At 37.9% G+C, this 12,794-nt stretch overlaps 1 protein-coding gene across 1 annotated transcript; it reads left to right on the plus strand.

Annotated features, from left to right (window-relative positions):
- Positions 1–4,097: 4,097 nt before the first annotated feature.
- Positions 4,098–12,321, plus strand: LOC133859157 (probable inactive ATP-dependent zinc metalloprotease FTSHI 3, chloroplastic). The gene is made up of 4 exons (XM_062294482.1): positions 4,098–5,703; positions 10,736–11,059; positions 11,505–11,805; positions 11,959–12,321. The coding sequence occupies exons 1-4, from the start codon at positions 4,591–4,593 to the stop codon at positions 12,156–12,158; spliced, it is 1,938 nt and encodes a 645-aa protein (XP_062150466.1). The 5' UTR covers positions 4,098–4,590; the 3' UTR covers positions 12,159–12,321.
- The last annotated feature ends 473 nt before the right edge of the window (positions 12,322–12,794 follow it).

Consider the following 12,794-nt stretch of genomic DNA (forward strand, 5'->3'; position numbering starts at 1 on the left):
CCCACATATATAGTAGACCCTTTATGCCTTTCGATAAGAGATAAACACGTCAGCTTAGAACAACAAAAATGAGTTACATGAAAACATCGGATTTTTAACCATTCTCTTTCACCATATCAACAGACAAATTCTTATTTCACCATTCAAGAGAAAAGAAACGCCCACTGCCCTTTCTTTGCCGAACACCAAGTTCACCAACGGCAATTCTTTTGCCGCTTCTCCAACACCGATAAGTTTTGGGCATTCATTCTTTGGAGGATATTTTCAATTTTGGTTCATTTTACATTATTCTTCGATTTTTATGTCTAAGTATTGATTCTTTTGTGGATTATTTTTGTTGGGCATTTGATTCTCAGCAGTGAATTGCAATTTTTGGATCTATTTTTGTATCCAAAGAGTTCTTATTATAAGGGACAAAAGACAAGCCTATGAAGAGATTCTCCAATGAGCAATGGACAACTAACTTTAAAGATTTTATCCAGATTATGTCTAAAAAGCTTTTTACCCACAACAAAATTTCAGGAAAATGCTGGAGGCCTGTAATTAGACAGCTGAACAACCACCAAGAGGTTTTTATCAACTAATGAATACTCATGACTTATTGGTGTTGGAGCAGCGGCGAAGGACCCACCGATGCCGTTTGGCGGAGGAGAGAGTGGTGGTGGTGTGGACGTTTCTATTTAATTGAACGGGAAACTAGAATTTTGTCTATTGATATGGTGAAAGAAAATGGGTAGCAATCCGATGTTTTCATCTACCTAATTTTTGTTGTTTCATGCTAATGTGCGGTTTTATTATAGGGCACAAATGACCTAATTTATGTCCGGTCCCTTAAAAAGAACTTTCCAACACTTTACAAAAACACTTAAAGAAACATATCCATGTGTTTCCATCCATAAGAAAAATGTAGTGGCCATATTAATCCGACAACCCTAAGCAGTAAGCTCCATTTCTAATAGTTAGATTTAGACATTTTGTTCTTAGCGTTGTAAGTTCTACTCTTCATTTGCCACTCCCAATATTCGAATGAAAATTTTACGAAATTAGACAATGGTTCATATCTTTTGGGATTTGGATTTCAGAACTTCTCCAAGTTATTTACAAATATTGGATTAAAAAAAAGAAAAAACTTTGGATTATGCCTAACATCAAATCTTTCTTTTGTTTTTGTTTTGAGATGTGTTTGATGTCATTGATTTTAGAGATAACTTTACAAAAGGGTATCGACCGTTTAGAAAAAATGGTACTGAACTTTCAAACGTCTCAAATCAGGGTATCTAAGTTTTCAAACGTCTCAATAAAGGATAATCTGTTAGGATTTGCTGTTAAATCCTGCCAAAATTTTCAAAATACTCTTGTGTTTATTTTTTATAAAAAATTTCAAAGTATCAAACATAAATATTTTTGTAAATTCCGTTAAATTCTAACTAACACCTAAATCCTAGCATTTTTTTTTTCCTAAAAAAGAATAAGGGTATTTTGTGACATTTGACAGGATTTAACAACAAATCATAACGGATTATCCTTTATCGAGACATTTGGAAACTTGAATGTCTTAATTTGAGACATTTGAAAATTCAATATCATTTTTTTTTCTTCGAGGAAACTTCACAAAAAGGTATTAAACTATAGCGTTTTTTCAATTAAGGATACCGATATAGCAAAACGTTCAATTGAGTGTATGAATTTATCAAAACCGTTCAATGTAGGGTATTCCGTCACCCTCCGTCCTAAATCGATAACGGAACCCAAAACACGTGCCTTTCACGTGATATCTTAGCCTCGAACTACCACTTTTGCCCCTATGAGGAACGTGACCCGTTTTGCCTCTCACTTCACTCTCCCTGGTTCAATCTCCATTTCTCTTAGACTTCTTCTCTCTCTCTCTCTTTCTTTCTCACACACACACAAAAGAGGTGGAGGAAAAAGCAAAGAAGGTGAAGAAGGCTCTACCAGCGTCTTGGTTTCTCGGTCGTTCCTAGTGGTGTGGCTGTCGGCAAGTTCTGTGCTGCTTCTTGGTTTATTTTCGGCCGGTTCTGCGGTGGTGAACAGGAACAATTTCTGAAGTTTTTGGTTCCTTGTTCCGTTGCTTTGCTTTCTGGGTCGAGGGTATTAGCGTGGACGTGTTTTTGGTCGTGGCTTCATTTCATGGATGTTTTTTTTTTTTTTTTTTGAAATAAAATCATATAATAATGCGGAAAACAAGATCCATCTTTAAGGTTTCGTGCTTCTAAACCAAACTCATCAACACAAAAATTTGAAAAGTTCCCACAAAAGAGTTTTAATATTTGAATAATGTCTAGAAGTCTCAGGAGGAATTTCTCTAGGCCTTCGCCACTAGGTACTCAAACGCAACATCTTTGCCATAGAGTTTCCTGTAGACCGCATCAAAGGTCCCCAACTTGTACTCAGTGTTGTTTCGTTCCTTAGGGTCGAAGCGATCTACTGCTGCGAGAGAGTGAAAAGCCTTAAAGTTTGTCTCTAGTCATGGACGTGTTTGCATGGGGTGGACATGTGCTTCTATGCGAAGCACCACTGACGGCAAGGCAGTGACTTGCAATCCAACAGAGTTGACCTCATGCATATCGACGAAGAAAACAAAGGTGACTGCCGGTGGCAGAGAGTTAAGACCAGCTCTGGCAGCTCCCCAAAATCTCTCTTACGTCCCCTCAGAGGATGCTCCACCCAAAAATACAACAGATTTCTCTCTTTCCTTCGTATCATCACTGCCCTCTTCATCTGTATCATCACTATTACTTCCACCAAATTTTTGGAAACTTACAATGCTATAAGGGGCGTGTTTTATCACCACGTGGGAAACCATCACATATACTTTGTTTTACTCTGTTTATGGAAGTTAAAACAGAGGAAGCTCATTAACAGTTATCTCCTAGCTGCAAGTCAATCTCCTTCTTCTTGTCAGGGTTCTTAAATGTCTCATTTACAACATGATCAACATCTGAGCGCCAAAGCCCAATCCCAAGTTTCCAAATAAACTGCATTCGGCGACCCAGTACACGGTGGCAATGCACATGAGAAACTACGGGAAAAGAAAAACGGCACTCATTTTCTTCTTGTCAAAAGTTAAAGGGTCAAACCATCCTTGGCTTTTGGCAGAAAGAAAGCAGGGCTTGCTAAGTTGCAGCATGTTTGGAGATCTTTCATGTTTTCCTTGGGGTTTTTCAATCAAGGACCTACGCACGGGAAGGATACTCATGGAAGCTAGGACCAGTTAGAGATAATTTGTATCTTATACCAGTGCGGGAGCGGCAACCGGACTTCGCCGACGACAATCACTGAGGCAACAACAGAACCTACTGACAACCATAATGATGTCAAAGCCCAACAAAAAGAAACACCACAACAGCCACGAGGTGGTTCTGCTGTCAACCACGATACCAACGACGGTGATGGCAACGACATCCCAACTACCACGGTGAATCGGTGATGATAGCGAAGGACAGGCTTGGAGTGTTGGCAATGCTATGCTCAACAGGGATGGGTGGATCAAGTTGTGTGATGAACTGACTATCATCAGACCATGGTAGCGAGTTCGTACCTTTTGAGGGGCGAACAGGAAGAACTTGATTTGATGGGCGAACATGACCAAACAAAGGGGCGGGCATTTTATAAGTTTTGTCTTTTATGTATGTTTTAGCATTTTCTTAAGGGGTATAACAGGAAGAATGCCATTAAGATATCACGTGAAACACACATGTTTTTGGTTCTGTCATCAATTTAGAACGGAGGGTGACAGAATACCCTATATTGAACAGTTTTGATAAATTCATACACTCAATTGAATGTTTTGCTATAACGGTACCCTTAATTGAAAAAAACGCTATAGTTTGATACCCTTTTGCGGAGTTTCCTTTTTTTTTTTCAAAACGACCGATAATTCGATACCTTCTTATGAACTTATCTATTTTTTTTTTTATACAACATTTTTTTTTTACAAATTCACCTTTAAATTTGTGAAATCCGACTTGCCTGTAGAGACAGTTATTTCGAGTGAAATTTAATCCAAGATCTCTAAACGCATTTATCCTTCCCCAGATTTCTATCCAAATAAGCCATTGAATTAGAATTTGCTTAGCATACAGAGAAGAGATTGGAAATTGTGATCTTATAGCTAGTTGATAGTTCCCTTAGAGTTTGAGAGCATAAATAAGTGTCATCACAAGAATTCAGATATTTTTCCAAGCTTTGCGGGCACACGTGCAATTAAGGCGCAGCAAGCCCAATCCGCGGCTTAAAACATGTGGATATCTCTTACAAGTTACGAAGCTTTAAGATCTTCTAAAATGTGAGAGCCTGCACGTTTTCTTATCTTTAAGTCCCATTTCTCAGCTCCGTCTCCTTTCTCAGAAGCTAGAAGAACCAGAGGTAATACCCCAAAAGCTAATCTCTTTACTGGGTCTGTCACAGCTCTAGCAAGCGTTTCTCTCTTTTGCCGTTTATTGTTCTTCCAATATTCACCCTTTTGTCTGCTTTTTGGTTTTAATGGTGGAAGAATCTCGTATAATAAGTTCATACAGTTAGTGGGTGATGTTAGTTTTATAGATTGCCACTGCTGTGCAGCAGAAGTAGATGGCTTGTTTTTCTGTAATTTGCAACAACGGGTTTCGTATTTCTCTAGAGAAAGTGGGAGTTCGCGGTGGAAAAACCAAGTCTTTATCTAGATGTAGAGGTTTTTGTCGTAGTTCATCTGAGTTTCCCTCCCGGGGGTTCTATAAATGTTGCAAATCTCAACTTGGGTTGTCCTGGAACAATAAGCTTAGTTCCTTGATTAGGGGAAATAGTGGCTTGGGCTTTTACAATTGTTGCGATAAATCTAAACGTGCATTGTCTTGTAACAATGTAATTGAGCCACTGAGGAGTGGAAACACTGGAGATAAACAGACCCACTTGGGTAAAAGAGAGAATGGTTATGGGAGATTGAGAAAGAGGTTCTCATTAAGATTACGCCCGAGGTTTAGGTTATTAAGAATAAGACTGAAAATGGTTTCAATTAGGTCAATTTTAAATGATATTGGAATGTTTTTGCGGAAGAACATAAGACAACTGGCACTTGCAACTTCAATTTCTATTGCACTGGGGACATGCTATTTGTTTTTGAAATTATCAGCATTGCCAGCTCCAAGAGTTGTTCCTTACTCAGACTTGATATTGAGCCTTCAAGATGGGTCTGTTACTAAGGTTTTACTTGAAGAGGGATCTCGTCGAATATTTTATAATACAAACTTGCAGAGTACTGCAAATGCTGAAACATCACATGGGGAACCACCACTAATAAATGTTGAAACTGAGAATGGATCTGATAAGGTTGCAACAGATGATGGTTCAAGAACCAGCCAAGCACCGAATGTAAGTGTATTGAAAAGATTTTCAAGGACTAGAGCTTCTAACCCGGAGTGGCAGTATTTGGCGAGAAAAATCGATCATGATGAAAAATTTCTCCTTAGTTTGATGAGAGAGAAGGGAATTACATATAGTTCGGCCCCTCAATCAATGTTGACTTCGATGAGGAGTACTTTGATAACTGTGATAGCTCTTTGGATTCCTCTGATTCCTTTGATGTGGCTTCTTTATCGGCAACTTTCTGCTGCTAATAGCCCAGCAAGAAAGCGGCAACCTAATAATCAGATGATTGGGTTTGATGATGTGGAGGGTGTTGATAGTGCTAAGGTGGAGCTTATGGAGGTAAGATTTATTCGTTGAAGTTACATCAAATGCATAAATCCTGTCCTTAATTCATACTGTTGAGACTGTAGATTTCTTATTTGATAAGACATAGTTGCATTGGTAACTTATTGCAAAGTTGATGGTTAGGAGGTATGACAGAGTTTTTTTCCCCTTATCTTAGAGATTTTTGTGCCTGATTAAAACTGTCAGATACTCCAAAATGGCTAGCAAGCCCCCCAGCATATAGGCTCTTACTCATGATTCACTTTTAGGACCTCTAGAATTTTTGAGTCTATTGAATATGTACTTATATGTGTGTGCCACTTTTGAGATTATTTAGTATGCATTATTTAATGTCAAAAAAAAAAAAAAAATGAAGTACAAAGAATTATGCAAGGTGCTACTAAAGTACTGATACTCTACTTTATTTGGCATTGTTCATATAAAATATTTAAGTTGTTGTGGAAACTAGAATGGGAATATCTTAATATTCTTTGATTTTGAGTCTGGATGAGCAACTTCTTCAGATTCAGTTAATCCTGTATGTCCAAACACAAAAGACGCAGAATTGGAGAGTTGTCTATATTGGCTCATCTTTTAATTTCAGGTATCGACTCCTAGAGTAGGTTTAAGAACCTATTGGCCGTTAATGAAGTCCCTCTGAGTAGTTACACTAGGTTACCAACATTTGCCTCCTTGGAACAGGGTTGGTAGTTCTTAAATTGTAAAATCTGACAGATCATTGAATCATAAACTAACATTCATAGCACGTACATATAGGATTAGCTTCTAATAGAAAATTAGTCTTTGCAAAAGAAATCACTTTTTAAATATCTGTGGATAACAGGGACTTAGTTGATTATCTTCTTATGCATTGTGCTGCATTGAAACTGATTTTACAAGCAGTTTGTGCAATGCTGACATTTAAAATTTTTCTCTCAGTTCTGTGATGGCTGCCAATTTCATTATCCTCCAGTCATGATACTATCTGCAAAATAAAATATATTTTCTCAAGTGAAATAATATAAAACAATTTCTAGTGATCATCATCTTGAATTGTGTCATGTCCTTCTAATGTCCATACATGCCTGTAACAACCACCTTTTCAAATTCTAGATTCTTATTCAAACTTCAGCCTGACTTTGGACTGCCTGCAAGAAAATAATCTAAACTGAAAAATGCTGTTACCGGTCTGTAATGTTTCAGGAGAGAGGGAAAGAAAGGGGGGGGGGTGGGGGCACGACTGGTTAAACTATTGTTTTGGTGATTTAGTTTGAAATACATTTCTTGTTCTCATTATATTAAATTTTATTTTTCTTTTCTGCAACTTTGTTTTTATGTGTACCAAGCATAGTTAATTATTCAATGCGGTGATTTCCTGTGTTCTAAAACAATTGACATTTCCCAGGTTAATTTAAATTCCTTTGGTGTAATGGTACAATGCTCCTAATTGTTTTTCATTGTTTTTATTTATTTTATTTGTTTTCTTTCTCCCCATCTAAAAAGTAAGAAGATGAAACATGAAAAATGATATGTTAAGGTAAAAAATGGTCAACTTCAAAATTTCACTTGAAACATAGTAACTTGGATTCAGTTAAAATCCGTAGGACAGATTGGAGTGAAAATGACTGGAGCTTGAGTTTTGAGATCTTTTCCTTTTCTCTTTATAATCTTCAGAGGATATAGGCTTAGGATTTGAATTGTTTGAGTGAAAATCTAATTAAATTGCTGGATTCAGAGATCCCATGATAGGATCTACCAAATTGAAGTATAAAATCTAAAACTGAACTCTTAACTACTTTAAATTCTGTGTAGTGCACCAGAGGAAACCCCAATTCAGAAACTTATAGGTTTAAGAGACACCTCGAATATATGGAGTACAAATTCAAGGGGATTCAGCATTTAAAAAAGAGTTAAAAAGTTTGAGTTGAAATTTACTCGCCTTTTATTGCTTCTAGATCATTGTTAATTTTTCTTCTGAGAATGGTGTTGGGGATCATGCGCTAATCAAAGTATGCGCAGCGGAATACCGATCCCAAAAAAAATTTCTTCAAGATAAACAAGGTTAGATTAATTAAACTAACATGTTCAGGGTACTTACAATCGAAATCGGCCTCTCCTAGGCTACTAGGGCCAGTTGATTTTAGTTGATTTGCCCCTTGCATGTTGAATGGTGAAGAACGTGTTCTTCGATGACTGAATATGATCGTGCGTGTGGACTCACAACTTAAAGTAGTAAATTAGTAAATAATGCTCTACTATATTCCTCTATTTATAGACTTGGATTTACACTCATGATAGGGTTATGAGATAAGAAAGAGTAGTAGCATAAATAGGATTGGAGTCATAGGAGAACTACAATTCCAATCCCTATTATTTAGGTTGCATAGATAGGATATGAGTCATTGGAGGAATGAAATTCCTCCTCCTTCCTAGTAGGGTGCACGGCCAAGTGGGAATGAAACACTCCCCTTGGTCATGCACCACACGTCCGTCCCATGCATATAAGACTAGGATTTTAATCCTAGCTTAATTGCTACTAATTTTTCAGCATGGACTTGGGTTTTATCCCTTAGGTCCAATGCTCCTTAATCTCTTTCTTAAGCCTTTTGGAATTAATTCCAATAGCCCATAGCTCTTAAATACTTAAGCCCGAAAATTAATTCTTATTGACCAGCAATTTGATCTCATTTTTGTACATCAAAGTGTCCTACATTTTACATCTGAGTTCGCAATTTTCTCAGAATTTAGAGTAACTATTATAAGTCGTCATGCACGTACATCATTCTTAATCACAGTGTTAAAAGAATGATGTCTCACGTAGTTCGTTCGGTGCATGGTACTACCTTGTTCTTACACCAACAATCAACCCGAAGCCCTTCCTGGTTCTCCTAATCAAGTTAGATCGTTAAGGTTGACATGTTATAGTCTAGATAGATTTCCTAGTTTCATTTATGACTACAAACAATCTTTTATAAATTACAAGGGCCTATGACTATGATCTTATGTATGATAATCTTATTACTCACACCTTAGTCAAATACAATGTAACTTAGAGACCTTACATGTATATCATATGAAATATTCAAACATATATGTACATGTAAATCAATAATATATATATATGTTCAATATTATACAATTTATAGAAAAGCAACATTAATGCAATTGGAGTTTTGGAAACCAGTTCCAACACATTGAAAGGAATGAAGTTCACTTTTTATCTCTTCCATCAACCCTTCTAGTTTTCAACATTTTTTTTATGAAAAAAATATTGTAGAGGTCCTTGAGGTTTAATCTTTTTATAATTTCACCCCCTAAGGTTTCAAATTGATCAAATCGCACCCTCTATATACTTGTCGTTAGGGTTTTTAACAGAAATTGTGACACGTAGGCGTAAGACCACGTCAAACTCAATAAAATAGCTCCACGTGTATTGAAGTGCCACCGCAACTTGACACAACTAAAAAAAAAAAAAAAAAAAAAAAGAATAAGAAGACGAAGAAAGAAAGAAAGAAAAAAGAAGAAGAAGAAAGGAAAAACAGGAAAAAGGGGGAAAAAAACCAGGGGGGTGGTGGGGTGCCCACCTGCCACGGCCACGTCCACAGGCAGCATGCATGGGTTGCCCCACCCCACCCACCCACGCCAACTGGCGGCATGCGTGGGTAGGTTTCAAGTCACGCCCTCCGCCAGTGGACAGAGTGGGTGGTAGGGCGACCTACCCATCCACGAAGGTCCATCCACACCCATTGGCAAAGGGTGTGGGATGTGACCTACCTACGGCCCCTCTTCCAGTGGGATTTGGATCCTCTCCAGTTGAAACCAACTGGAGAGGAGCCGGTCCTTTATATGTGGAGGGCAAAATTGTCTTTTCATATTTTATTGGATAATTTTACCCCCCACTTATAAAGGATCCGTCTCCCCTCCAGTGTGGGCATGGGTGACCCCAATAATCCCCTTGTTATTTTTTCTCTCTTTTTTTTTTCCCCCATTTTTCCCCTTTTTCTTTTTGCCATGTGTCAAGCTGAAGTAGCAAATTTGTGCACGTGGAGCTATTTCATTGGGTTTGACGTTGTCTTATGCTTACTTGTCACAATTTCTGTTAAAACCCCTAATGACAGATGTATGGAGAGAGTGATTTTAATAACAGAGCATATCTTGAGAAGTGATTTAGGAAAGATTTTAACTCATGACAATTTACGTAGGCGTGGTATTGTGGTGGTAGAGTGGTGTGTTATGTGTAAGAAGCATGGGGAATCCGTTGATCACCTTCTTCTTCATTGTGACGTGGCACGGGTTGTTTGGAGTTCTTTTTATAGCTTGTTCGGGGTGGAGTGGGTTATGCCTAGTAGTGTCTTGAATTTATTGAGTGGTTGGGGCACTTTGATGGGTCGTGGTCCTGTGTTCCGTATTTGGAAGCAAGTTCCTTTTTGTGTTTTGTGGGGCTTGTGGCGTGAGAGAAATTCTAGGCTTTTTGAGGATGTGGAGGTACCAGTTGGGGCTCTTTGTAGAAATGTGCTTAATATGTTATTATCTTTGGGTGTCGGCGCAGAGCCTGGGTAGTATGTCGTTCGCTGATTGTTTACTTTCTTGTTCGTTTCTTTCCTCTGATTAGGGGCACTTTTGTATACTTCATGTGTATTAGGGTTGCGCCCCTCTGCGCTTTCTATTGAATTTTTACTTATAAAAAAAAAAATTTGTTCAATTTTAAACATTAGGGACTGTTTTGGAGGGATTGATAACGGAGCATATCTTAAGGGCATTATGGCAAGAATTGGAGGCATTGTTGACCACCTGTTATGATTGTAATGGGTCATCAAATCCACACCTATTGCCCAAGGCGTGCAACAATCTTCTGCATCCCCCCCCCCCCCCTTCCCCCTCTCTTTTTTTTTTCCACCCTTCTATGGACTGCTAAAACCAGTTTGCTTGAAGACTATTGTTTATTGTCTAAAAACATTATGTGAACTAAGTTCCCTGGATTGGTCTTGTACTTGTGACTAGAAATATCTAACTTTCTTCCTTTGATATTTATGGACACAATTTATAGGTAGTTTCATGCCTGCAAGGAGATGTTAACTATCAAAAGCTAGGAGCAAAGTTGCCTAGAGGTGTATTACTGGTGGGCCCTCCAGGAACAGGAAAAACATTACTGGCCCGTGCAGTGGCTGGAGAAGCAGGAGTGCCATTCTTCACTGTTTCTGCCAGTGAATTTGTGGAGTTGTTTGTTGGAAGAGGAGCAGCTCGTATTCGAGACCTTTTCAATGTGGCAAGGAAGTGTGCTCCTTCAATCATATTCATTGATGAGCTTGATGCAGTTGGAGGGAAGCGTGGTAGAAGCTTCAACGATGAACGTGACCAAACCTTAAACCAGGTAAGAATACCAATATACTAGCAACTCTTGCACTCTTCTTGTCTATTTGTTTTAAATTCAGTATTTTTCAAAGGACTTCTTAGTTCAAGTGGCCTTTTGCATTATTAGTATGGAATTCCATTTTATATAGAATGATTTGATGTTATAAAAAAAAGTTGTATCATTGTCAAACCTACTGAATTATCAAAAAAAACAAAAAACGAATTTCTTTTTCTGAAAAAAAAAAAATCTGATTTTTTTTTTTTTTTTTTTGTTGAGAAACATATGCATCCCCTTTGGAAGTCTTGACCCTTTTTTTAAGACTACTGCTATTTTTAGTATATACTTTATCTATATCAGTATCATTGGATTGTTTCTTTTTATGATCGTAAATCTCAATTTTCTATGTGGTTGCATTGAAGTTCTATGTTTCAATTGGCTTTTAATACTGTTTCTGCTTTTGTAGTTGCTCACAGAAATGGATGGATTTGAGTCGGACATGAAAGTGGTTGTTATTGCAGCAACTAATAGGCCCGAGGCATTGGATCCAGCTCTCTGTAGGCCTGGTCGCTTCTCAAGAAAAGTACTCGTAGGAGAACCAGATGCTGAAGGAAGGAAAAAGATATTGGCTGTACATTTGAGAGGAGTTCCACTAGAGGAAGACAAACTTTTTATTTGCGATCTAGTTGCTTCCCTGACTCCAGGTTTTGTAGGTGCTGATCTTGCGAACATTATTAATGAAGCTGCTTTACTTGCTGCTCGTAGAGGTGAGGTGGAAGTAAAAACCTACAATATTGTTTAAGCAGCCCATCCCTACCCCTTTTTCTTTCCTTCCTCTGTCTCATTGTTGTTGTTTTCTTTGTCCTCTTAGTGAATAATGGACCAGTAAATGTAAATATAAATTCTTCTGGGTTTTGCAGGCAGTGAAATTGTGACAATGGAAGATATAATGGATGCTATTGAAAGAGCGAAATTTGGGATCAATGATAAGCATCTGAGGCCTAGTACACTAAGCAAGGAGCTTGGGAAACTGTTTCCCTGGATTCCCTCTCTGGTGGGAAGGAATGACACCAGACAGGATGGAGTGCAAGGTCCATTAGGCTATCAAACTCTCAGCTGACAAGTATGTTTGCTTGATGTTTTTACTGTGACGTATCTACATAATATTTGTAATCTTATGTAATTTTTGAATGTCAAATAAATTTTGATTTCTATTTATAATCTTCTACACAAGAGAAATATCTATTATAATAAATGCAAATGGCTTTGAGCTATTCCCCATACCATTGGTGAATGCTTATAACACTGTCATCTGTAGCCTAAGAATCGTGCCACTACAGTCATCTTGACTAAAAGGTCATCAAAGTTTTAGTTATTAAAGTGACAAGTTGGTGTAGCTAACACATTATTGAAGTAGTTCATTTAGAACTTTTTCTCGCACTCAAAATTTATTGATGAATAGGAAACGGACATCCTCTCCATTTCAACACCTAAGGTCACATTCAAAACGACTCCATAGCTCCTAGCATCAGGGCAATTGCACAATAGTCTGCTATTGTTATTTTCCAGTTGACTGACTGAATATTTATCCCTTTGTGCCTGTTGAGATGTCATCCATATCATGGCTTTTGGAGGCACAAGACTGCCAGTTAAGTTGTAGTGGTTTTGGAATTTGGATAATGGCTCTATCAAGTCCTCCACGTTACCACCATTAATGCAGGAACTACCTCCACACTGCCAGAGGTGCTGCCACTGC

Source organism: Alnus glutinosa, chromosome 2, assembly GCF_958979055.1.
Source record: "Alnus glutinosa chromosome 2, dhAlnGlut1.1, whole genome shotgun sequence".
Lineage (NCBI taxonomy): Eukaryota > Viridiplantae > Streptophyta > Magnoliopsida > Fagales > Betulaceae > Alnus > Alnus glutinosa.